Source organism: Herpailurus yagouaroundi, unplaced genomic scaffold, assembly GCF_014898765.1.
Source record: "Herpailurus yagouaroundi ecotype Mexico unplaced genomic scaffold, PumYag 141, whole genome shotgun sequence".
NCBI classification, from domain to species: Eukaryota; Metazoa; Chordata; class Mammalia; order Carnivora; family Felidae; genus Herpailurus; species Herpailurus yagouaroundi.
Genome location: NW_024412396.1, coordinates 13,398,924 through 13,426,745, shown reverse-complemented (window position 1 = coordinate 13,426,745; position 27,822 = coordinate 13,398,924). Strand labels below are relative to the sequence as shown.

General features: G+C 36.7%; 1 protein-coding gene across 4 annotated transcripts in view; it reads left to right on the top strand.

Moving 5' to 3' along the window:
* LOC121031648 (uncharacterized) overlaps positions 1–25,588 on the top strand; it is a 47,516-nt gene extending 21,928 nt beyond the window's left edge. For 2 of the 4 annotated variants that reach the window (XM_040476926.1, XM_040476922.1), the window contains exons 3-8: positions 493–631; positions 4,195–4,316; positions 6,010–6,120; positions 10,272–10,378; positions 14,303–14,393; positions 22,111–24,383. In XM_040476926.1, the coding sequence (XP_040332860.1) occupies positions 493–631; positions 4,195–4,316; positions 6,010–6,120; positions 10,272–10,378; positions 14,303–14,393; positions 22,111–22,296 (756 nt within the window). In that variant the 3' untranslated portion in view covers positions 22,297–24,383. Of the gene's footprint in view, positions 1–492; positions 632–4,194; positions 4,317–6,009; positions 6,121–10,271; positions 10,379–14,302; positions 14,394–16,640; positions 17,002–22,110; positions 24,384–25,538 lie in introns of those variants that run through there. The other 2 variants (XM_040476924.1, XM_040476923.1) reach the window with 2 other exon arrangements.
* Positions 25,589–27,822: the final 2,234 nt, after the last annotated feature.

The following is a 27,822-nucleotide window of genomic DNA, read 5'->3' as shown; positions in this document are numbered from 1 at the left end:
TTGTCAGCAAGAAATTTTACTAACATCTTTATTATTTGAAAACTTTGTCTCTGGGCTAAGATTACTTGCTAAGTATTTTGATGGGTAGTCACTGACATGTAGGACTCAGAAGAACGTGGTATTAGTTTTAGTTTCAATTCTTTCTTATGGTCGTTTTCTTTGGAGAAATCTGAGTATCAGTTTCTTTGTCTGTAAAATAAACTACTTAGGATGGACAGGATGGTCTCAAAATACTCCTTTAACTCAAATTTTTTATATTTCTCATGGCCATGTTTTACATCATTTTGCATCAACTTAAAAGTTTCTAATTGTCTCAGAAATAAAATGAAAGAAGAGCAGGGTTGCCCTTCAATAAGTGAAACTTGTCTTTCTGTGCCTTGTTGTTGCTCTCAGATTTTTAGCATATGAACCACTGATGTTTTGCCTTATTTAGCAATAAAAAGAGACTCCTTTGTACTTTGTTTCTTTTGAAGTTCTTCTTCTCTCCACCAGATACAGCAGCAGCCAGAACCCACAGTTCACGTTGATGCATTCCTTTATGATGAAGACTTTATTGATTCATTATGTGAGGAAGGAAAAATGAGCAGAAACTACTGTATGGTGTGTGGCTCACACCAGACTGCACCTTTAGGTAGGCATTCAACTATGCAAACCTGATGATTTTGTGTCTTTTCTTTACATTTCATGAGAATACAAATTCTTTTTTTTTTAATTAATTTTATTTTAAGTTTATTTATTTTTGAAAGAGCACTTGTGAGCAGGGGAGGGTCAGAGAGAGCGAGAGGGAGAGAGAGAATCCCAAGCAGGCTTCACTGTCAGCACAGAGCCTGACGTGGGGCTTGATCCCACCAACTGTGAGACCATGACCTGAGCCGAATCAAGAATCAGACGCTTAATCAACTAAACCACCCAGTTGCCCAAGTATGCAAACTCTTGACCAAGGCATTCAATGGTTTTTGAAAGAAAAAGGCCAACCTCCAACGTAGCCATTAGCAATTATTGAAGTCTAGGGAGGCAAAATAGAAATCTAACCCAGGAAAGTTAGGCCACTTAATGCCTCCAGGGAGGGTCTCTCTGCTTTTCACAGAAGTGACTTTTCAGGTCCAGAAACTAATCAGAAATAACTGAGTACAGGGAAACCAACTTATACTTTCCAAACTTACAAGAAATTCATAGATAAACCATAATGCTAATTCATTTACAATGAGAACTATAACTGCAGGGGGGCTGAAATGTTCTTATAAAAGCATCTACTTGAGAAGTCAGATAGGGGCACCTGGGTGGCTCAGTTGGTTGGGCGTCCGAATTCGGCTAAGGTCATGATATCACAGTTCACGAGTTTCAGCCCCACGTCAGGCTCTGTGCTGACAGCTCAAAGCCTGGAGCCTCCTTCGAGTTCTATGTCTCCCTCTCTCTCTCTCTGTCTCTTCCTTGCGCTCTCTGTCTCTCTCTTTCCCTCAGAAATAAACAAACATTAAAAAAAAAAAGATAGTAACCAGATATTGTTGGATGGGCATGGATTCAGAGGACAGAGATAGATAATCTTGGGAGCACCTGGGTGTCACAGTTGATTAAGCATTCAGCTTCGACTCAGGTCATGATCTCACCGTTCATGAGTTTGAGCCCCTCAGGGGGCTCTGTGCTGACAGCTCAGAGCCTGGAGCCTGCTTTGGATTCTGTCTCCCCTTTTGTCTCTCTGCCCCTCCCCCACTCACACTGGCTGTCTGTCTGTCTGTCTCTCTCTCTCTCTCTCTCTCTCAAATGTAAATAAACATTTTTAAAAAATTTTAGGGGCACCTGGGTGGCTCAATCGATCAAGTGTCCAACGTCAGCTCAAGTCATGATCTTACGGTTCGTGGGTTCAAGCCCTGCATTGGGCTCTGATGACAGCTCAGAGCCTGGACCCTGTTTTGGATTCTGTGTCTCCCTCTCACATTCTCTCTCTCTCTCTCTCTCTCTCTCTCTCTCTCTCTCTCTCTCTCTCTCAAAAATAAACATTAAAAAAAACCTTTTTTTTTTTTTTATTTTTTCTTAAAAAGATGATCTTGAGAAAGAGTTTATTCAGGCCATGATTTGACCTAGTGAAACATCTCCAGTCCATAAGAGAGTACAGCTCTAGTGACAGAAAGTCTCTTGCATCTCTGCCCCTAAGATGCAACACTTATGTCTCAAATGGGAAGCTAGACTAACCCCATGCTGCTAATATGCTAACTCTTCTGTTAATATATTCTTTGTTCAAATTGGATATGATCATCTAGGCTGTTGCTTTAGACATGCTATTTCAATCTTCCTGGTCACTTAGATTTAGTTATTGCTTATAGTGGCCTACCCCTCCAGGTAAGTAATCTTGTGTTGATATTACTGATCTCAGATATCATTGTCAAAAGTTGACTACTACCAAATTTGTAATGTGCTGCTAATACAAATATATTGTCTCTATATTATAATGGGGAATTAAACTTCCCTGATTCACTTGTTTAAGATTCTATTTTTAGATAGTACTCACAATTTCCATTTGAGATAGTTAAAATTCAAGAATAGAAAAGGACTTAGATAAGAACCATAAAAGGAAAACTAAAGAGTGAATTACAACTATAATACCATATCAGATCTGATTTGCAGAAGTCTAAAGAAGAGATATGTTTGACACATAGAAATTTGAAAATTACAAAGCATTTTGTGGGAAAATAGATGCATTTTCCCATAGAAATCAGGTTGTAAGTAGTGACTAGGTGTGCAGGCCAGCCCATATAACTACAGTGAATCTGAAAAAACTATCATCTTGTGGAACTCTCCTTCTATGAAAAGGGACTTGTCTAGCTGTAAGACACTAATGATGACTCTGTAACCCAAGGCAGAAGCACTAATGTGACAAAGAGGGTAGTGAGGATGAGGATTCTAGGCAGAAAAGGATAGTAGTGGTCAAACGCTTTATTTCCTTCCAAGGGATTAGCCTGCCTGCTTCCCATTTTCTTTCCCACCATCTATTACTTATAGCCAAAGTATCTCCCCTTCCTACCATTGTATTATGTAGAACATAATATAGCAAGTCTTTAAAAAATATACTCAGGCTCTTCCAGATACTTGATTACACAAACAATGGAGTGAGATGAGCTAGGAGGCTTGTGACAGTTAAAAAATTGTAGCAATTAAACTCAGAAATAAAAATAATTTATGGGAATGTCTTTGCCTCCCCTCATACCAGCCTCCTCCTGCACTCCAGAACACATTTTAGGTTGGTCAGGGCTGCCACACTGCACAACTCCAGAGATGGTCATTCATTTGATAGTGTGTGTTCTATGCAGTAGTGTGTGGCTGTTCTGTGGTTGCTCTGGGATAAGGGGAGAAAGCCAGATGGTATGGGAGTTAGGAAGCATCCTACAGAATAAGAGTCCTAGGGAAAAGAAGGGAAAAACCAAGGACAACGAAGTGAGGGGCACAGGGATAGGGACAGGTTGCTAAGTAGCTATTCCCTAAATGTCAGAGACTTCATGTTTATTCTTCTCTAATACAGGTCAGAGTGAATGAGTACAAAATTATCACATTAATTTTTTCTAAATAACCTCTGAATGGCCTTTGTTGATGAAGAGAAAAACATGAAATATGCTTTATAGGGGCACCTGGGTGGCTTAATCTATTGGGCATCCAACTTCAGCTCAGGTCATAATCTCACCATTTGTGGGTTCGCACCCCACGTCGGGCTCTGTGCTGACAGCTCGGAGCCTGGAGCCTGCTTCAGATTCTGTGTCTCCATCTCTCTCTGCCCCTCCCTTCCTCCTTCTCTCTCTCTCTCTCTCTCTCTCTCTCTCTCTCTCTCTCTCTCTGTCTCAAAAATAAACATTTTAAAAAATTACAAAAGAGGGGTGCCTGGGTGGTTCAGTCGGTTAAGCGTCCAACTTTGGCTCAGGTCATGATCTCACAGTTCGTGAGTTCAAGCCCCTCATCAGGCTTTGTGCTGACAGCTCAGAGCCTGGAGCCTGCTTCGAATTCTGTGTCTCCCTCTCTCTCTGCTCTTCCCCTGCTCATGCTTTGTCTCTCTCTCCCCTTCAAAAATAATTAAAACATTAAAAAATAACAGTAAAAAAAAGAAAAAAGAAATATGCTTTATAAATTTGGTTAAAAGAATTAAAAATACAGAAGAGAATATTTAATACCCAAGTACAATTTGATGTTTATTCTGTTCTAATTCTCCAGGATTTATTTCTCATTCCTTCTCCCTCATGGAATTGAAGTTCATTTATCATCATGTCCTCCCTGATCTGTCGGGAAAGGTCTTGGTTGACGTTGGCTCCAGGCTTGGCGCAGTCCTTTATGGGGTAAAGTCCAGCTTGTGGACACACTCAACATTTGGAAAATACTTTCTTCTCCTGCTAGCAACAATTTTGCCTGCCACCATTCAAGGTGACAGCTTGGCTTTATTTATTAGAGTCACAGAATAATGAGGTTAAAATAGTATACTGGACTTGGAATTTCAAAGGCCAGCTCTCTGATATCCTTTACTAGTTTGTCTCTGTGACACAAATGAAGGAATAGCAACAAAACAGAAGCAGGTGACCCTCATAACACTTTGCTATTTTGCCCATCACTACTGATGGACTGAGGTTTGGTAAGAGCTTTTAGTAAAATTTTTATAAAATTTACCTAACCTAGGAAATTACATATGACCATAACCAAGTCACTTAACATCCTGGCTTCAAGCTCCTCACCTGTAAATAAGCTAACTAAATAATATCCAAGGACACATCTTGCTCCAACTTTCTGTGATTCAAGTTTGAACGGAGACATTTGTTTCTGAAGTATCACTTCAAGGTGGCTTTTTAAAAAAAATTCAAATCACGAGTATTTCTAATGTTCTTAAATGGTTTTATCAAAAAACTTAAATGTGGTTTCTGGTTGTCATTAGCAGACTTGTTAAAACATGTGGCCAACAGCAGTAGAGACTCATACCAGAAACAGGCACCATCAGTTCCCAGCATCTGTTGCTGCTCTAATCAGAAAGTTAACTCTTTAGAGCTTAGTTTATGTTTTAGTGTTAAGACTTACATTCTATAATTAGTAATGATATCTGTAGTAGAAAATACAGATTGTCAGATGGTTTTGTTTGGAGAACATTAGAGATTATGATTGTTTACCATATTTGCTCCACTCTTGTCCATTTTCTGATTTGTTGGAAGAGTATATAGCTGAAAGAAATCTGGCTGTGCAGGTATGTGGCAGCATTAATAAATTTAAACATATTGTCATTTTTCTCCCTATTAATATGGTTACCAATTCAACAGAAATTTTTGAGTACCTACATGCGTTCTGTTGAACATATTCTAAAAATCCATCATGAGCTGTGAATACAAATCTGCTTTATACATGGGTGTTAGTTGATGTAAAATGATATTCAGAATATGATTTGCCTTTCCTTCCATATTATTTTTTTTTGTTATTGCAACCAAAAATGGATACGTTATAATATCTAGTCACTTCATGATTGTTCTTGTTGACTGATTGGTCAATTATCTTTGGCAGATTGCAGACACCAGACTGACTTCCCTAAACCCAACAGGACACATATCCAGCCACCTTCCTCTAGTGTCAGACTGTGCATGATTTTCCATTGTATTCCCCACAGGTTAACTCCTTTCTTGATTTCCCCTGATAAAACTTTCCAAGAAATTACAGAAATAGGGTATTAAACAGAGAATCTGTATGTGATCACTTTTCTCACTTCCAACTTTGTTGATGCACGGTTTTATCAGGAAAAGTAAGAAGAGATCAATCTTTCAAAACATGATTGCTTTTAAATAATAGAAATTAATAAGCTACAATCAAGGTCTTGATCAGTAAGAGTCTTTAAATTCTTGAAGTTGTAGGTTTTACATACACTACAAGTTATTATTTATCTTTCATTTTATTTTTACTTTATTGAATTCCATTTTTTTTAAGTTTGATTTTTTAAATTTTAGGTAGAAATGAACTCACAGTTAATTCATTTGCATCACAGTGTGTCTTCTTTTTCAGGGTTATCTTTACAGTTCAGCACTGCAACTATATGGAGTAGAATTGAATGGAGATTTTTGCCAGTTGCAGGAAATGGTTATTAAAAAATACCAGTTCACTGACAGAATAAAGGTACCCTTTTATTTATTTATTTATTTATTTATTTATTTATTTATGAGGGACAGTTGACACAAAGTGTTACATTAGTTTCAGGTGTACAACATGGTGGTTGACAAGTCTGTACATTATTCTGTGCTCACCATGAGCATAGGTACCATCTGTCCCCACACAGCACTATTACAGTACCATTGACTGTGTTTCCTAAGCTGTATTAAAGGTACCTTTTTAGGGGCGCCTGGGTGGCACAGTCGGTTAAGCATCCGACTTCAGCCAGGTCACGATCTCGCAGTCCGTGAGTTCGAGCTGGGCTGATGGCTCAGAGCCTGGAGCCTGTTTCCGATTCTGTGTCTCCCTCTCTCTCTGCCCCTCCCCCGTTCATGCTCTGTCTCTCTCTGTCCCAAAAATAAACATTGAAAAAAAAATTTTGTTTTTAAATAAAGGTACCTTTTTAAATATATGTTCTGTTATAGGGGCACCTGGGTGTTTCAGTCAGTTAAGCGTCTGACTTCGGCTTAGGTCATGATCTCGCGGTCCGTGAGTTCAAGCCGCACGTCGGGCTCTGTGCTGACAGCTTAGAGCCTGGAGCCTGCTTCAGATTCTGTGTGTGTGTGTCTCTCTCTCTTTGCACTTCCCCTGCTCGCTCGCTCTCTCTCTCTCAAAAATAAATAAACATTAAAAATTAAATATATATATGTATATTTCTGTTGTCTATCTTATACCATAATTTAGCCAAGTTTCTTCTGAATTGGAGTTAGAAAATCTTTTTTAATCTATTCTTGGTTGCTGTTGTGTAGAAATAGGTGGAGTTGACTTAATATTTTAAAACATTAATAAAGATGAATGTAATTATAGTTATCTTCCACTCCTATTTCTCTTCCTCCCCAGTGTTATTAGAAAGTGGAATTTTTTTTCTTAATCTCTTTCATCTCCACTTTAGTACAGTTTTGGTAGCATTTTTGAACCTCTAGATGTTGGTCAGAAGTGTATTTAATTAAATTCTTACGTTGAAAGTGAGCAAAAAAATTAATGCTCTCAGTTCTTTATCTTCTTTTTCTAAGCTTTCAGGAGGCTTTGTGGATGCCACAGAATGGCGGTTCAAGGGGAATGATGCCCTGGGTTGGGCTACAACAGAAATTTTCTCTTTTTCTGTATGTAAGGGCAAAAATAACCAAAAGGGGGAAAGGAAGTTTTTTGCTTAATGCAGTAATTCTTCCCCTTTGACTGACAATCTTATACTTCTAGTGGCAATGCAGGGAAATATTGAGCATCGAAGGCTCTCTGGTGTTAAGGGCAATCTGATGTTGAAAGACATCTCAGTACAATTGAGGTCTAGTCTTCCCCTTTCTTACTGAAGGAAATTTTTTCATGGTCTTCCTCCTTCCAAACTTTCTTTTTTCTCTCTCTCTCTGTCTCTTTCTCATCTTAGAAATAGACAAATGATTAAAGTAAATTTATTGTCCAGTAAAAAAATTCATGGGTTGTTCTCACTATCCCATATTTAGTGAACGAAAACACATTGCTCTTGGATAATAAGAATCACATAATTAACAGTAGTGTCGATTTAATTGGAAATTCAGATTTAAAAATTAGGACCTCTGGAGCACCTGGGTGGCTTAGTTGGTTAAGCGTCTGACGTCAGTTCAGGTCGTGATCTCATGGTTTATGAGTTCGAACCCCACACTGGGCTCTCTGCTGTCAGCAGAGGCTGCTTGGGATCCTCTGCACCCTTTTCTCTCTGCCCCTCCCCCATTCACGTGCTCATTCTCTGTCAAAAATAAACATTAAAAAAAATTTTTTTAATAAAAAATAAAAATCAGGACCTCTGAGAATCATAGTTTATAAATGGACAACCAAATACCTTATTATTTTTTTTTTAAAGAAGATGATAAAGTTATATAAAACATTTACGGGGTGCCCAAGTGGCTCAGTTGGTTAAGTATCTGACTTGATTTCAGCTCAGGTCATGATTTCAGTTTGTGAGGTTGAGGCCCAAATGGGGTGCTGTGCTGACCTCACAGAGCCTGCTTGGGATTCTCTCTCTCCCTGTCTCTCTCTGCCCCTCCCCTGCTCATGTGAATGCTCTCCCTCTCTGTAAATAAATGAACTTTAAAAAAAAAAAAGCATTTATTTACATTTTAAAAGATTTTTACCCCTTACTTTTCAAAGGAGTATATGGGGATGCATGCCCATCCCACATACTTTCCCAGCTTATGGCTTTGGTGGCTATTAGTAACCCAATGGCAGAAAGCTGTTTTTATACCATTTTATTGGCAACCTTCACAGTTTCCTTCCTTGACGCTAAAGATAATTGTTGTGTTTGAGAGGCCCTAAGATCAACAGAAAGGAATTGTAGGACTATTTTTTATAGTATCTGTTGAAACCCATCCACCCTTTAAGGCTCAGTCTCTGTGTTTTGTTTTGTTGTAGTTTGTGTTTGGTCTTTTTTGACAGGACTTCCCTTAGAAGTCTAAGAATCCTTGGTTGTCTGTTCATACTTGAAAGTGAGAAACAAAAAGGCTGGTTGAATTTCTCAGCACTTAGGTGGGGATTCTGAGCACTGTGGGCTTCACTGTTGAGTGATCTTGTTTGGGTAGTTAATTAGTTGGAGAATATCTGATAAAGTAGCTTAAGATCTTTCCTCTTGGGCTGGTCTGATTGCCCGGAGAAAACCTTTCCAGTCTCCTTACTAAATGGCAAACAACATCCTGGGGACTGAGGGATAGAGGAAAAGAATTGAGACGTGAGGGATTCACAGCATCCTGTCTGCGTTATTTCCTTACTTCCCTTGTTTTCAGTACATTAGCCTTTCTTTCAGCTAGTCCTGATATCCCCTGACCCAGACACCTTTGCATTTTATCCTTTGCAGAGAATAAACCTCTGTTGCTGGGGCAGGGCAGAGGTGTATAGGGGTCTGGGTGCTTCTAAAACTGACTTTCAACCAAATTACCTTATTTTTAGCATTTGTCTGTACTCCTTCACCCAGAAATGCCCAGTACCACCAAATATAAGCCTTTTTAAGATCCTGTAGTATAAATCAAGGCTGGATCTTTGCTTTCTATATGTCTAGGAATATATAGAATATATGTATATTATAGATATATATGTGCTTATATATAGATACATATTTTTATTCTATATAAAATTATAGATATATGTATAGAATTATGTATATAACTAAATATGTAGAATTATAGATATGTATAGAATATTTAGAATTATAGATACATAATCTACTTAGAAATCAGATTTTTCTGGTCCTAAATTCCTTATTAGTTCCTCTTTTTTTCCTAACATACTAATTTTTTTTAGATTTTATTTTAAGTAATCTCTACACCCAACATGGGGCTCGAACTTACAACCCTGAGATCAAGAGTCTCATGCTCTACCAACTGAGCCGGCCAAAGCACCTCCTTAACTTGTAAATTTTATGTCTGTTGTTTGCTTTCCTATTCTCTTCATCCTTGTAGGTATACATCTTCTTTTCTAAAAACCCCATATTTTTATTATAATGGGGTTTCAGGAAAGTATTAGAGTACATGCCATGTGTCTTATGCACTTTATGAAAAGACCCATTGATTTAAATTCTTCCCTTTCTTTTAGGCTAAAGGTGAATTTTCCTTTATTCATATCTTGCTTATTCCTTTGATGGGATTTAGAGTTACCAGCATAGCTGTTTCATCCCATTACTAGATTATAAAGTATTTGAGTATAGATAGTGTATCTCATTCATCATGTTATATCTCCTTGCATAGTAGATATATTCCAATTTATTTATGAGGATACTGACTGCCTAAGTATACAAACTCCATTGATGATGGAGCCAGAATTTGACCCTAGGGCCTTTGACTCTTAACAATTAATGATATAATCATAGTGAGAAAAAGCTCTGAACTGGAGATTAAAAGACTATAATTATATGAATAAATTTTATATATGTATATATAAATAAATCCATCTAAAACAAATTTTCACAAGTTTATGGTTTTCATTAGATATCAAGTATCTCCCCTAGACAGTACTATTAAATACACTGTTCTTTCTCCCCTTTTAAGTAGGTTAACTTCTCATATTGCCTCAACAACATCATTGAACCAATAAATATTTCTTCTTTGGTTATATGATACGGTATCTTTGTTTTCTTAAATGAACTCATTCTTCTTTAGGTGCTTCATGCAGACATCTGTACCCAAGGTTCACTTCTGCAAAATGCTGATGTTATTATAATGAATAACGTCTTCGAATATTTTCTTGATGAGGCAGAACAGGCCAGGTATGTTATTTATTCAAGCAAAAATCTGTTAAACTATATTCAGCAAAGTATGAAAAGGGGTTAGTGGGGCGCTTGTCTGGCTCAGTCAATCAGGCAACTCTTAATGTTGGGGTTATGAGTTCAAGCCCTACACTGGGTGTAGAGATTACTTAAATAAATGCATATTTTTTTAAAAAAATAAAGGATTGGGGCGCCTGGGTGGCGCAGTCGATTAAGCGTCCGACTTCAACCAGGTCACGATCTCACAGTCCATGAGTTCGAGCCCCGCGTCGGGCTCTGGGCTGATGGCTCAGAGCCTGGAGCCTGTTTCCGATTCTGTGTCTCCCTCTCTCTGCCCCTTGCCCGTTCATGCTCTGTCTCTCTCTGTCCCAAAAATAAATAAACGTTGAAAAAAAATTTTTTTTTAAATAAAAATAAAAAAATAAAGGATTGATAAAGTAGAAATACTTTCATATTAAACTATTTTTTAAAACAACCTCAACAAGATCATATTAACAAGGAAATGCATTATGTATAAAATAAAAATAAACTTTGATTGTCTAACTTTGTAGAATATCACATCTAATTTGCAGGGGGGAGGGTATATATAAAATTATATCATGACTCAAGCACCTGCTTAGCAATCACGGATGCAATAAAATATCTATTCCCAGTGGGCGTTTATACTTACTCTTTTCTGGTTTATTTTCTTTGAAAAAATATCTCATGTGCTATTCTTTCACAAAATGATGGGAATTAATTTTTGTGAGTATAAAGCAAGATATAAGAATATTCACCAAAATAGTGCTTAATTATCAAACTAAAAATATTTTTAAGGTGGTAATAGTTGGTTCCTAGAGTTATTCCACTCTTCAGGTAATGGAAAAATCAGCAAATCTGTTACCACTTTTTTGACTTCTCTGCCACAGTTTGATGTTTTTTGATCCATCAGGACCAGTAGGTTCCTCTAATTGGAAAATTCCTGTGGTCCATAGTCTGAGACACTGATTTTTCTGGCTAGTTAGGTTTGCTGGCTTTTTATTTATCATAATGGCATATGTGTACTCTAGATGCAGGAAAGCTCCTTTCCATATGTATGAAAGGGAATTACACAAATGTTTGGATTAGTGTATCAATAAGGTTTCTACTGCAGAGAAATAAAAAGGCATATAGTTACAGACCATAAATAGTTATTACTAAGTGGACTCTCAAATGGCTAAACCTCTTCATCCTGCCACCCTTTTACCTTTAACCTTCACCCTGCCCCCAACTTTCTCCCTCCCTCCCTCCCTCCCTCCCTCCCTCCCTCCCTCTCTCTCTCTTTCACATACACACACACACACACACACACACACACACACACACACAAATACATATATCCAGAGGGTTGATGGGGGGTGGGAGGGAGGGGAAGATGGGTGACGGGCATTGAGGAGGGCACCTGTTGGGATGAGCACTGGGAGCACTGGGTGTTGTATAGAAACCAATTTGACAATAAATTTCATATTAAAAAATATATACATATATCCATACCCATTACTAGTAGGTTAAGGTCACTATGAAATTAACAATTTAAATATTTTAAAAAGAAACTAGTTCAGGGGCGCCTGGGTGGCTCAATGATTAAGCATCCTACTCTTGATTTCAGCTCAGGTTATGATCTCATGGTTCATGGGATCGTCAGGCTCTGTGCCAGTTGTGGAGCCTGCTTGGGATTCTCTCTCTCCCTCTCTATCTGCCCCTCCCCTGCTCACATTCTCCTCTTTCAAAATAAATAAGTAAACATTAAAAAAAGAAAGAAAGAAACTAGTTCAACAGAAAGCTAATCATATAGTCAAAGCTCAGCCACAATGAGTGACAATTTTTGGTCACAGGCTAAAGACCAGAAACACAACATGAGCAAAGTTGTTTTAATAATGGTGCTTTCTTTAAACTTAATTTCCAGTGGACAAAGTATGATTAGCTCTTTACCTTTTTAAGTTAATGACCACTAGCCAAAATATTACATAATTGTTAGAGAATGAAATATTAACCAGATTTATGTTGTACAAGAAGTTAAAAGAGAAAAACACCTTAAAATTTTTGGAGATTCATTGTAGAAAGATTTAGACTACTGAAGACTGGTGAAAGCTACTGGTGAACTTGATATTGGAAATACTGCTGAATGTTTGGGCTGTTTTAAAAGCTTTCTTGGTGCATTCAGTCACAAACTCTCATTGTTCAGTGAATAGGTTTGGCCACGTATGTTGGTTCGGTCATTTCTCCTAAATTAGTCTAGTGCAATGAAGTCTAAATATATGCAGGTTATAGTCATGAATGACAGTATATAAGATAATGTTTAGAACACATAGTAAAGTATTCTGACATTGGAATCATTCTGAAGAAACTGATCATTTAGCTGTATTAATTCTATATTGTACTAAGTGAAAAGGAACAGATGGCATTACATATAGCCTCCAAAGACTTGTAGTCTTAAAATTTTTTTTTTTTCAACGTTTATTTATTTTTGGGACAGAGAGAGACAGAGCATGAACGGGGGAGGGGCAGAGAGAGAGGAAGACACAGAATCGGTAACAGGCTCCAGGCTCTGAGCCATCAGCCCAGAGCCCGACACGGGGCTCGAACTCATGGACCGCGAGATCGTGACCTGGCTGAAGTCGGACGCTTAACGGACTGCGCCACCCAGGCGCCCCCAAAGACTTGTAGTCTTAATTAGAATCTGGGACAAGTGGGATGATATTGCTATAGGAGTTAGTATATAAGAGAAAACAGAAATATATCATAATAATAGAAAATGTGTACTCAGGAAAGTCTGAGGCTTCAGAATAAGTTAGATCTCATTGCAGGGTAACACCCCAGATTTGTAGAGTAATTGTTAGTTTCAAAGGTGCCTCAATGCATTTTTTTATTAGGTAAAACAGATACAACTCCTACAGTGACAGCTTACCAGTATTTTGAGAGCCATGACCAACCGTGCCAATTTACTCAGCTTCTTCATTCTTATTAAATAAACTTGTAAAATACATCATTTTTAAGGCACCACATCAAAACAATAGCTCTAACCCAAGCACAGGGACTGTTATCAAGCACTGCTACGTGATTTTAGATCTAGCCTAAGAAAAAAGAACATTTGTATCATTTTGCCTAATAAACTCCAGAATACTAAACCTAATAAATTGTTGTAACTAAAATAAATACAAATGACACTGCTGCCCACGTGCCTGTTGCAAGGGATGCCCATCCCTGCTTTGCTGACCATCGCTCCCCAGTAGCGGGGTGCACTGTCGAGACTCGTGTACATGAGAATCCAGTTCATGTCTGCATTAAAGTGAGTCAGAACTGCTCAGGTGTTGCCCTCTGGCACATACATATGTACATGGTATTTTGTCGTGCTTTCAACCAGGCTGGCCCCACTAAACCATATTGTCCAGAAGTCTTTCCATTAAATATTTTTGACTACCAAATAAAGTATGATTTCACTCTTGATGTTATTTTTTAAATGTAATCTACATATTCTGCTTTATTGTTAGCTTTTTCTTGGTTTCTGGCTTCTGTGGCCTTTCTCTACGTCCCTTCTCCCCTCTCTTCCTCTCCCCAGCCCTTTTCCATCCGCAGATCCAGTTTTGACACACTTCATCAAGAGTTTAAGGGGCGTTAACTGCTGATCCACCTTTACCTTGTGTACTGGTCCTGAGAACTGAGTTTTTGGCTTACAGTACCTGGTAGTAACACAAATCCCCATCTTGCTAAATCTCTTCAATACTGAACTGAAAAATTTCCCAATTTCTAATTTGCTGCTATAATCCTGTTTCCTCCAGGCAAACACTTTTGCCCACCTGGATTTCTAGGTATTGCTTATGCTGCATTTTCTCTTGTCATTTTCTTTTTTTTTTATGTGTTCAGTATCTGGTAAAACCTAAAATACAAGTTTTTAATATGTTGCAGAGCCTGGGAATATATCAGCCATAATGTAAGGAAACAAGGATCCTTATTAGTAACAGTACCAAGCCTTGAAGATTCTCTCTCAAGTCTTCAGGTATGTAAGCCTCTTTCCCAGCATTTTTATTGTCAAAACTTTTCTTCTACTTTTTTCTTTTTTTTTTTTTTAAACATTTTTATTTATTTTAGAGAGACAGAGCATGAGCAGGGGAGGGGCAAAGAGAGAGGGAGACACAGAATCCGAAGCAGGCTCCAGGCTCTGAGCTGTCAGCACAGAGCCTAACTCAGGGCTCAGACCCATGAACCATGAAATCGTGACCTGAGCCGAAGTTGTCCGCTTAACCGACTGAGCCACCCAGGTGCCCCTCTTCTACTTTTTTCTGGTAGCTATTACAATATTCTGGAAATGCTTTTTCTGGATATAGTGACATATGATTGAAAGAATGCAAAAGCCTATGGCTTAAGAACTGGTTTGTAGTTTTTTCATTGACCTCAAGAGCTCAGACATTATAATTCTTATCTTGGTATTGATTCCTTTGCTTCTCCACCTGGTTTTTCCAACGGGGGGGTTACAGTTTTAGGTTAACAAATGCTCTTAAATGTTTGTAAGAAGCTTAGAACACCCACATCATAACATTTCCCTTAGAACAAAAGGAACAGAGTTGTTCAAGGCTTCTAGAATAAGATATGTAGATTGGAGGTCCATGTACTCTGTGTAGTTTGGAATCTTATGCAGTCCACTTCTTTGTTCCTCAGATTCTCCATATAAAATAAGCCCAGAGCACCTGAGTGGCTCAGTAGGTTGAACATACGACTTTGGCTAAAGTCGTGATCTCATCATGGATTTCAGTCCCATGTCTGGCTTTGTGTTGACAGGGTGGAGGCTGCTCTGGATTCTCTGTCTACCTCTCTCTCTGCCCCTCTCCAACAGGCTTTCTCTCTCTTTCTCAAAAATAAACATCTTTTTGAAAAGGACAGATTTTTAAAAATAAATAAGGCCCATACTTACTAAGTTTCAACCCAATAAATTGACCTTTATATAAAGATTCATTAGTATTTATAAAGTTCTTAGAGACCCCCAGATGAAAGATACTGTTGTATTTCTCAATAATGGAGTGCTATAGTTTTTTTTAGTAGCGCTTTCCTTACCTATAAGCATTGCCAAATTTAAGTATCTATTTCTTCCTTAAAAAAAGACTAAACAATCATCAATAATACTGTAAGAACTTTTTGTTAATCATCTAAATTACAAAAGTAATTCATGTTTGCCATAAAAAAGGGAAATAATCCTGAGATGTATTAAAAAAAGATGTTAATCTCCCCATTCCCTCCATTTAATTCTTTTCCGGAGAGACCCATATCATGAGTGGTATGATCCTACCATACTTTTCCATACTTATAAAAATGTGTCTTTTAAATATATGGTCTCCAATTTATTATTTCTATACAGATTTGAAGTAACTTGGTGAGTTTTCACTTAACAAAATAGTAATTTTCACGCTAAATATGTAGATCTGTCTAGATAACCACTGGAAATTATTACTTAAGAATACATAAGTATTCATACATAAATTTATACATAAATTTTTTAATAACTTTATTGCTTTATTGTTTAATGAATCTTCTTTAACCAGATATATTCATTGGTGTCTCTAGAATTTCTGTGCCATGCAGACTCAAGTTTACAATGCAGAGGAAGGTGGGGGGAGCAGATAAAAGTTATGGGGGGAGAGTAGATTAGCCCCTCTCATGCAGTCCCTTAGCACCATCACTGTGTATGTATGAATAGTTTTTTCTGTTCTCTGTGTATTCTCATTGTTCTAGTGTTTTATTGTTTAAACCTAATAATAATTATTAAACTAGTTACATTAAAACAATTACTCTATTCTGCATTTTCTTTTTTCTTTCAAGTTCCAAAATCATAGTAAATTAAATCCTGAATCTTCAGACCTGCCATGTAGTACAGCAAAGAATTGTTCATATGAGGGGCACCTGGGTGGCTCAGTCAGTTGAGTGTCTGACTCTTGGTTTTGGATCAGGTCATGATCTCATGGTTTCATGAGTTCGAGCCCTGCGTCAGTCTCTGCGCTGGCAGCACAGAGCCTGCTTGGGATTCTCTCTCTCTCCCTTTGTGCCCCTCCCCCACTTGCGCTCTCTGTGTCTCTCTCAAAATAAATAAATAAACTTTAAAAATATTGTTCATATAACACTATGTAAACTTAGTCCTGCTCATTGTAAAAAAAATCTCTTGTATTCAGTTACTTAGTTCATCATGATTTCTTGAGTTCCAGAGAACAGGATCATTCTGCAGTTTACATGTGTTTTTATAATCTTTCTCTTCCAGATTAATATACAGTTATCTCCCTGGGTTGAAGAGGTACCATTGAACTACGATGTATACCCAGAAAAGCATATTGACAGAGAAGCTCTTGAACAAATTCATTTGTATAAGATTCTGTGACATTAAAATAGTCCTATCTCAGTGTAATGTTTTGTGGTGTATATTACAAATGTATTTTTTAAAAATCCCCCCAATACCCTAACATATGTTTCTGTATTTTCCTTTCTAGTCTTTGTATATATGTTTACATATTTGTAAATAGTTGTATGGGTATATATAAATATACATAGTTGTGTATAGACACATAGTTGTGTCTCTATACAACTTTGATTTCTGTGATAGTTTAATTAAATATCAGAATATTTTTGGTTTTCCCATTTCTTTTATCTTGTTTAAAACATAGGGGCATCTGGGTTGCTCAGTTCCTTGAATGTCCGACTCTTGATATCAGCTCAGGTCATGATCTGAGGGTCGTGAGATGGAGCCCAACATTGGGCTCCACGCTGAGGGTGGAGCCTGCTTGGGATTCATTCTCCCTCTCTCTCTCTCTCTCTGTCTCTCTCTCTCTCTGTCTCTCTCTCTCTCTCTCTCTCTCTCTCTCTCTCTTTCCCTCTCTCCCTCCCTCCCTTTGCCCCTCTCCCCCTCTTTCTCTCTCTCTGTCAAATAAATAAACAAACCACATAAATATGTCTTTCTTTAGTCACTAACTCTGCATATCAATCCAGATAGGACAAAAAAGATCAGAAGGTGTTTTTATCACAAAAGAAGGGTAGAGGGGAAGAAGGTAGGTTACATTAGATCCCATTTATTAGATCTGTATTCTGTAAGATTCCTTGTATACAGCTTTATGTGAAAAGGCTAGCAGAAGGACTAAAATAAAAAATAAGATACTTATAGCTGTTATTTGTATGACTATTTTATACATAATTAAATGTATCGGTTTACTGTAATAGCATATATTTAGGCACTTAAATTTCAAACACAACAAACAATACTAATGTAGCAAATACATAAGATACAAATAGTAATCACACATGAAAAAATAAGTTTATTAGTAACGGTGCATAATTACAGAACGATTATTGAATTTCACTTGATTGTGTACCTATTCTTTTTAATAGGGTTTTTTTTTTTAATATTTATTTATTTTAGAGAGAGAGACAGAGTATGAGCAGGAGAGGGGCAGAGAGAGAGACACAGAATCTCAAGCAGGCTCCAGGCTCTGCGCTGTCAGCACAGAGCCTGACACAGGGCTCAAACCCATGAACCACAAGATCATGACCTGAGCTAAAGTCAGACACTTAACCAACTGACCCACCCAAGCATACCAATCGGGCACCTTTTCTTAAGAAATTATATTTCTGGGGCAGCTGGGTGGCTCAGTCAGTTAAGCATCTGACTCTTGATCTCAGCTCAGGTTACAATTTTAAGATTCTGGGATTGAGCCCCACGTCAGGCTCTGTGCTGGAGCCTGCGTGGAGTTCCCTCTCTGCCCCTCCCCTACTCACACACTCAATCACTCTCTAAGAAAGAAAGAAAGAAAGAGAGAAAAGAAAAAGGAAGGAAAGAGAAAGAAACTGTATGTTCTAAACTCTGATTCCCAATTATCCTAGTGCTTGTTGAACTTCTAAAGCAAAATTTGCTTGCTCTGGCCCTGGGTATATGCCAGAACTCCCATTCTGGAATGCACTGGGCAGGACAAGAGAGATAACATTGGCAACACATGAAGGGACAAGTCTGTTTGTAAATCATTCAGCCCCTAAGCTCTAAAATAAAAATAAATATTCAGCTATCATTAGCAGAATATATTCAAGAGCATAGAATATCAGTGGTTTCCACAGATACATGCATAAAGTTACAGAAAAAATTGACAATTATTTTTTTAAGTTTATTTTTTTTTAGTAATCTCTGCACCAAATGTGGGGCTTGAACTCATGACCCCAAGATCAAGAGTTGCCCTACCGATTGAACCAGCCAGATGTCCCAACCATTGTTTAAATACTGTTGTCACTGCAATGATTTTAGTTATGTTAAACTATATATAAACTATTTTAGTTGTGTTGAACTATGGATCTTTAGTTGATGGAATGGAAAAGAAGGTATAAAAATGTATAAAATACAAAATACTGGAAATTATGTAATATTTATGCCATTAATACAGTTTTTAGTAAATGAGGCAAATATTAGAACTATAGGATATTGAGGAGACATTCTTACACCAGTATTAAAATTCTGTGTGTAAAATTCTTTAATATAGACTTTAATATAGATTTTTATGTATAGACTTTGAAATGTCTGTATGTTTGTCTAGATATCTCTAGACATATACTGTCATTAAAAAGGCTAGTTTCTCACTTGGGGAAAATTTTTCATCTATGGAATTTTACGCTCCAGTTTGTTACTCCTTGTGTGTCTCACAAGGTTCAGGGGAAAAAGGGTGGTGGAGCTAAGATATTTCTGTATTTCAGCAGCCAAATGAAAAAAAATCACAAAACATTTTTTCATATTACTAGTGATCAGACTACTAAAAACATTAAGATTACAGTAAATGTCTGAATTATTTAACTCTTTACCTCCTAAAATGTGTGACCAATTTGATGAAAGAGTTAAACTGGATAGAAAACAAAATTGTTTTTAGAACTTTTTTCTAAAAAGTTTAGATATAAGGTAAGGACAGATGTTCCTAGTAAAGGGAACAGCATGTGCAGAGGCATAAAGGATGGAGAGTATTTCAGTATGACTAGACCCCAGGGTAGGAAGGATTACATGAGGGCCATGAAATAGATGGATGCCAGACCAGGAAGGGCATGGTATACCAAGCAAAGGAGATCACATTTTATTCTGAGTCAGGGTGAGCCATTACAAGATTTTAAGCAGAAGAAAAAAAAAAAAAAAAAAAAGATTTTAAGCAGCATATTGATATGGTCAGAATAAAATTATAGAAGCCACTATGGTGGTCCAGTGAACTGAGTAGGAATGAGCTAAGACATTGTCTCCAAGGATATACAGAAAAGAGTCAAGAGGTATTTAGGAGGTCTCAGCTCTTTGTTAGGGAGTACATAAACCCAGAATTGAAGAGGGTTTAAAAATTACATTTATGAAGATATATAAGAAAATCAGTGTGGCATTACAGCAAGTTTATTAGGTCAAAAGATAATAGCAAGAAATCTACTGAATGCAGCCTTATACTATCAGCATAAAAATAGTTAAATACTAAGTATTTTGGCAAAAAAGAATGCTAGGAGGCAAAAATTATGACAATAGCTTAAAAAGGAACCTGACAACACACACACACACACACACACACACACACACACACACACACACACACACACACACACCACAAAACAAGGATATTAATTAGCATTAAAGAGAAGGATTTGGGTGGGGCATAAAGTTCCAAACATTTTTCATGTAAATAAATGAAGAATCTAGCTGAGGGGGGAAAACAACCTAAAGGTTTCACTGGGGACATGCTAGCATAGTAAAAGATTTCTCTTTTTCAGAACTCGTTTCTGAGAAACAATATTAACTAAACCAGCCTTGTTTGGCAGCTGTAAATTCCCTAGACTTGTCCAGATGCCTAAAGCAACCCAACCACTTTAGGCTGTAGTTTACCTACTTGTAAATTAAGTTAATTAATGTTTTTGGACCATGAGTTTCACAGGAGTATTATGTACATTATCTGAATCATAACTACCTTGAGATACACACATGGAAGAGCACATAAATAGAATACAAATTGAAATTGATTTTAGTCTCTCTAAAGACATGCCCCCAAGAAAACTGATAGATATAATAATCATAATTGTATCAAGGATTCTTGTTTCCAAGAGCTTTCAAATTCAAGTTCTTTTTGCCAGCAATGATGATCATTGGTTGTTACATTCTCCAAATCTTGTTTTCTTAAATTTCTACTTTCTTTGAGGAAGATGAGGAAAAGAAAAATGTGCCCAAGGTAACCTAGGAATAAATTGAATATGGATTAATGAAAATATAATCCTGTAGGCTAAGAAGAAAAAAAATGTATGAAAAATCTGAATCTAATGGCAGAAAAATATCACAGGCTATGAAATCCAGGCTCTATTAAAGCATATCCGTACTGACATAAATCAAAGACAGACTTCTAAGGGGGCCTAGGTGGCTCAGTCAGTTAAGCATCCGACTTCAGCTTAGGTCATGATCTCCCGGTTAGTGGGTTCAAGCCCTGAATCTGGTTCTGTGCTGACGTTCAACCTGGAGCCTGCTTCAGATACTGTGTCTCCAGCTCTCTCTGCCCTCTCCCCTGCTCATGTTTCTCTCTCCCTCTCTCTCTTCTCTCAAAAACAAAGAAACATTAAATCCTTAAAAGACACACTTCTAGATCAGGAGGTAATATATATTTAAATGCTGAGCCATCAAGAAAGATTTTCAGGTAAAAAAAACAAAAAACACCCTAAATTCATCAATACAGATTTTGTACTTGATGCATTACTGAGCCTGACAGCAACCCAATGAAGTGGGAGCTATTAATCCTATTTAACAGATGAGTAAACTGAGTTTTAGTGAAGGTAAGAAACTTTCCAAAAGTTGTACAGCTGGTAAATGGCACAGCCAGGATTTAATTCTATTTTCTATCTAAACTCCAAAGCCTATGCTCTTTTGTTATGCTGCCTCTCTCTTAAATTTCATAGTCTAATATTAACCACTAAATTAACAGATTATTATGGAGAGAAGAAACTTCTTATTTTGCCTTTGGATTCCTCATCAATGTGAGAATTGCTTTAGTAATTATCAAATGTGTGGGTTGCAACTGTGATTTTTTTTTAAGTTTATTTAAATTGCAGCTAGTTCATATACAGTATAACAGTAGTTGCAGATATGTATAATATAGTGATTCCACACTTCATATGACAGCCAGCACTCATCACTACAAGTGCTCTCCATAATCCCCATCACCCATTTTCCCCTCCCCCCACCCCGCTACAGGTGTGATTTGTAAATCTGGTGGATGCTTAAACCAAGAGGAAAAGTGACAACTAGGTCATAGATCACATTTGGCTTTTGTATGAAAGAGAGGTACAACAGGGCTTTAATATTATAATTGATACTGATTAATACTATGATTATAACATCCTAGATGGAAATTATTAATGTTTTATTATTAATATTATTTTTATATTTTAATATAATTATATATTATAATTTTATATTTTTACTAATATAAAATTATTAATGTTTTTACATTGACAGTTACCTATATAAAAAGTAGGTTCAATTTCTTCCTTTTTGTCCACTTACTAAATTATTCATACATTGTAAAATAATACCTGAACTTTTCAAAAGCAACTGAAGACAAAACATGCCAAGATTTTGGTTCACAGGCAGAAAGGGTAACGAGTTCAGACTATAGATAATTTACCTAAAACAATGACTCAGGTTTTGGATTCCAGCTTTATTTTTTCCTTGCCAAACAAACATTATTATTGTTTAGGTCAGACTGCAAGGTGCAAATAAGGAGAGCCATTCTTTCTGTTGGAAGATGAAGAATTTGGAGAAGCACAGATTTTTAGTTAGAAGTTACCTTAGGATAAACCAGTACAAATCCATTTTCTTAGAGAAAGAAAATTATATCTGGAACTTCTTTGCCAAGTGGGAAAAAGCAACTTCCTTAAAATAGATCTGCATTTTGGTGGTAACATGGGACCCACAATTTATGGGGTAAAATGAAGCTTGCAAAGTACTTTACGTTGGTATTGAGAAATTGGATCCTTCCTGGTAGGAATATAAGTTGGTAGGCACCGTGGAAAACAGTTTGGTAGTTCCTCAAAATGTTAGCCATAGAGTTGCCATATGAACTACCAATTCCACTCCTATATATATACCCAAGAAAAAGGAAAACTCACATCCAACCTCAAAACTTGTACACAAATGTTCATAGTACATTATTTAAAATAGCCAAAAAACAGGGTGGGGAAACAAATATCCATCAACTAGTAAATGGATAAATAAATAATGTATAAATAATTCCATACCATGGAATTTTATTCAGAATAAAAAGAAACCAAGGATTGATACATGCTAGCACATGGGTGAATCTTGAATACTTCATGCTAAGTGAAAGAAACGAGTCACAAAAGATCACGTCACAAAACGAGTCACGAAAGATCGCATGTTGTATGTTTCTATTTAAATGAAATGTCCAGAATAGGCAAATGTACAGAAAGTACATCAGTGGTTGCTTAGAGCTGGGAGGGGGAAGAGAGGGGATAGGAAGTGTCTATGAATAGGTATGGGGTTTCTTTTTGGGGTGATAAAAATAGTAAAATTAGATCATGGTGATAGCTGCATGCATAACTGTGAATAGAGGAAAAACCATTGAACGGGACACTTTAAATGGTTGAAATTGTATATGAATTACATCTAAATAAAATTGTTAAAGTAAAAAAAATGAGGTACCAAAATTACTTTAGGTTGTAAGCGATACCTGTGGCTTTCTCCTTATAAGAGTTGGGTAATTATTTAGCACAGCAGTGTTTATATTATTAAATCATGAAGTAAGAAGACTACCTATACTTAGCTTAACAAGTACATGCTTGATTCTCAGAAAGCAAATAATTACATTAAAAATTATGCTAATCTCAGGTTCATTAGAAGAAATGAGATTATTTTAGTACTCTCACTATTTTATATATATGTGATCATAAAGTTATCTGAAAACAGTGTAAACCAGTGGTCTTCTATTCTTCCACCCATGCAAATCCACTGGAGATCCTGGATGAATGTCTAGCATTTTCAGAGCCTTCATACATTTTTTAGCACTGAAAATAACTTTTCCATTTATGACTATAGTCATGAAACAAGATCTGGAACATGTCTCACTGACAAAGGTCTAAAAGAAGGCAAGCTGCCCAAAAACCAAGGAGGCAGCAGGCCTAAAAGCAATGGAATACACTGTCCTTTTTTTTTCTGTATTTAGTAACAGTAACTGAGCATAGGTACCAGAACACATAGATGCATACATACCCAAAACTGTCAGAAGGCTCTTGGGTAGGAAAGGAGTAGCACTGGTAAAATATATCTTTGATCACTGCAAAAGGACTACAATTTTTACAGGTAAAACACTGAAGAAACCAATTTGCAGGCTCTATTAATATACACATTTAGAATTCTAACTAGCTCTTGTAAGTACTACATCTAATATTAATACTGGTGTCAAACCATACAGTTTTATTGAAGTGTAATCAATATAAAATAATCTGTAAGAAGTACAGTAAGTGTACCATGACATAGGTATACACCTCTGAATCCATTACCATAATCAAGAGGACAAACATTTCCATCCCCACTAAGGTTTTCTCTTATTTCTTTGTCATCTATCCCTCCCTTGACCCCTGTCCCAGGCAATCACTGATCTGATTTCTGTTGTGATAGATTAGTTTGCTTTACATAAATGGAACCATACTGTATACACTTTGTCAAACTTCTCTCATTCAGCATAAGGATTTTAATGTCTATCCATTTTGCACATATCAATAATTTATTCCTTTTTACTGATGAATAGTGTTCAATAGTGTGGATTTACTACCATTTAAATACTACTACCACTGTAGATCTTCCAACTTTGTTTCTCTTTCAAAAATTTTGTGGCTACCCTAAGCCCTTTGTATTTCCATACAAATTTCAGAATCTACTTGTAAATTTCCACAGATAAGCCTGCTGGATTTTTTTCATTGAGATTACATTGAATCCATAGATCAATTTGGAGAGGAATGACATCTTAACAATATGAGTTTTCTGGGGCGACTGGCTGGCTCAGTCAGTGGAGCATCTGATTCTAGATCTCGGGATTGAGGGTTGGAATCCCACAATGAGTGTAGAGATTACTTTTAAATCTTTTTAAAAAACAATGCTGAGTTTTCTGACCCAAGAATAAGGCATGTGTTTCCATTTACTTAGGTCTTTAATTTTTCTCAGCAATGTTTTACAGCTTTTAGTGTACAGGTCTTATGCTTCCTTTGTTAAGTTTATTCCTAAGCATTTCATTGTGTTTTTTTGTTTCAACATTTATTTATTTATTTATTTATTTGTTTGTTTGTTTATTTATTTATTTATTTATTCATATAGGGAAGAACACAAGCAGGGGAGGGGAAGAGAGAGAGGGACAGAGGATCCCAAGCAGGCTCTGCGCTGACAGGCTGACAGCAGAGAGCCCAATGTGAGTCTTGAACTCTCGAACCTCAAGGTCATGACCTGAGCCAAAGTCCAACACTCAACTGACTGAGCCACCCAGGTGCCCCCTCAAACTTTTATTTAAGTTCTAGTTAGTTAACATATACTGTAATATTGGTTTCAGGAGTAGAATTCAGTGATTCATCACTTACGTATAACACCCAGTGCTCATCGTAACAAGTACCCTCCTTAATACCCATCACCCATTTAGCCCATCCCCTATCCACCTCCCTACATCAAACTTCAGTTTGTTATCTATAGTTAAGAGTCTCTTATGGTTTGCTTCCCTCTCTTGTTTAACCCACTTGTCCATCTGTTTTGTTCCTTCAATTCTACATATTCTACATATGAGTGAAATTATATGGTATTTGTTTCTCTGACTTTTTTCACTTAGCATAATACATTCTAGCTCCATCCACATCATTGCAAATGGCAAGATTTAATTCTTTTTGATGGCTGAGTAATATTCCATTGTATATATGTACCATCTCTTCTTTATCCATTCATCAGTCAGTGGACATTTGGGCTCTTTCCATAGTTTGGCTATTGTTGATAATGCTGCTATAAACATTGGGGCGCATGTGCCCCTTTGAATCAGTCTTTTTGTATCTTTTGGGTAAATACCTAATAGTACAGTTGCTGGATGCTAAGGTAGTTCTACTTTTTTTTTTTTTTTTTTTTTTTTTTGAGAGAGAGAAACAGAGCATTCAAGCATAAACAAGGGAAGGACAGAGGGAGAGAGGGGGAGAGAATCCCAAACTGGCTCCATGCTCAGCACAGAGCCCAACAGTCTGAAGGGGAATCATGACCTGAGCTGAAATCAAGAGTCAGACGCTCAACCAACTGAGCCACCCAGCTGCTACAGATTATTTGCTTTTTGGATGGTGAGTCTGAGAAATTTTTTATAGATTTTGGATACTGTTTATCAAATATGTCATTTACAAATATCTTCCATTCCTTAAGCTGCCTTTTAATCTTGTTGATTGTTTCCTTCACTGTGCAGAAGCTTTTTATCTTGATGAAGTCCCAATAGTTCATTTTTGCTTTTGTTTCCCTTGCCTCCAGAGACCTGTCTAGTAAGAAGTTGCTATGGCCGAGGTCATAGAAGTTGCTATGGCTGAGGCCGAGGCCGAGATTGCTGCCTATGTTCTTCTCTAGGATTTTGATGGTTTCCTGTCTCACATTTAGGTCTTTCATCCATTTTGAATTTATTTTTGCGTACAGTGTAACAAAGGGGTTCAGTTTCCTTCTTCTGCATGTCACTGTCCAGTTTTGTCAACACCATTTGTTGAAGAGACTGTCTTTTTTCCATTGGATATTCTTTCCTGCTTTGTCAAAGATTAGCTGACCATATCATTGTGGGTAAGCATTTCATATTTTAATGTTTTTAATGAATGGTATTTAAATTTTTTTTCAATTTCTGATTGTTGCTAGTATATAGAAGTACAATTGATATTTATGTATTGACCTGTATTCTGCAATCTTGCCAAATTCACTTATTAGTACTAGTAGATTTCTTACTGATTCCTTCAGAAAAAGTTTTACTTTTTCTCTTCCAATTTATAAACTTTTGTTTCTTTACTTGCCTTATTGCAGTAGCTCTGACTTCCAGTAAAATGTTCAACTGAAGTGGTAAGGACAACTTTGTCTTGTTTCCAATCTAATGGGGAAAAAGCACTTAGTCTTTCATTTTTAAGTATGATATTAGCTATAGGTTTTCAGGACATGCCCTTTATTAATTAAATGAATTTCCCTTCTATTCCTGGTTTGCTGAGAGTGTTAGCATAAGTGGATACTAATTTTGTCAAATTATTTTTATTGAGATGATCAAATGTTTCTCTTTTTAAGTCTGCAAAAGTTGTGAACTACATTGTTTGACTTTTCAAATGGTAAACCAACTTCGCAGCCCTGAGATAAACCCTCCTTGGTTATGAAATATTATTATTGTTTTTATAAATTATTGGGTTTGATTTGCTAGAATTTTAAATCCATGTTTGTAAGGAATATTGATATATAGACAATAGTTGTTGTTGTTCTTGTTACCTTGAAATGTCTTTGGTTTTGGTGTTAGGCTAATGCTTGCCTCTGACAATTTCTGCCTTTACATTGTGTGTTTAGACCATTTACATTTACTGTAATTGTTGATATAATTGAGTTAAAATTTATCATTTTTCTTTTTGTTTTCTATTTGTCTCATCTGTTGTTTGCTTTTTATTCTGGTCCTATCTTCTTTTGTATTAATCAGAACACTTTCGATGATTTTATTTTGTCTTCTTTATCTGCTTATTAGCAATACATGTTGTTTTTTTAAATGACTGCATTAGAGGGGTGCCTGGGTGGCTCATTTGGTTAAGTGTCCCACTCACGATTTCTACTATGATCTTGCAGTTGGTGAGTTCAAGCCCCACATTGGGCTCTGCACTGACAGTGCGAAGTCTGCTTGGGATTCTCTCTCTCACCCCTCTCTTTCTGCCCCTACCCAACTCACGCTCTCCCTCTCAAAATAAATAAATAAACTTTAAAAAAAAATGGCTGCATTAGAGTTCATAGTATACATCTTTAACTCATCACAGTCTACCTTACGTGATATTATACTAATTCACATATAGTATAAAGACCTTACCACCATATACCTCCTTTTGTCCCGACCCAGTCCTTATGCTATTGTTGTCATATGTATTTACTTCCACGTGTATTATAGACCCCACAATACATAGCTATTATTTTTTGCTTTAAATGGATCATTATTTTAAAGATAACTTTAAAGTAAGGGAAAAGTCTTTTATATTTATCCCCACATTTGCCATTTCTAGTGCTCCTCATTTCTTTGTATAGATCCATATTTACAGTTGGTTATCATTTACCTTGTACCTGAAGAGCTTCCTTTTTCCGTTTTTCAGCTGGTGTACTGGTGATGAATTCTCTCAGCTTTTCTGTGTCTAAAAATGTCTTTATTTTGACTTCATTTTTAAAA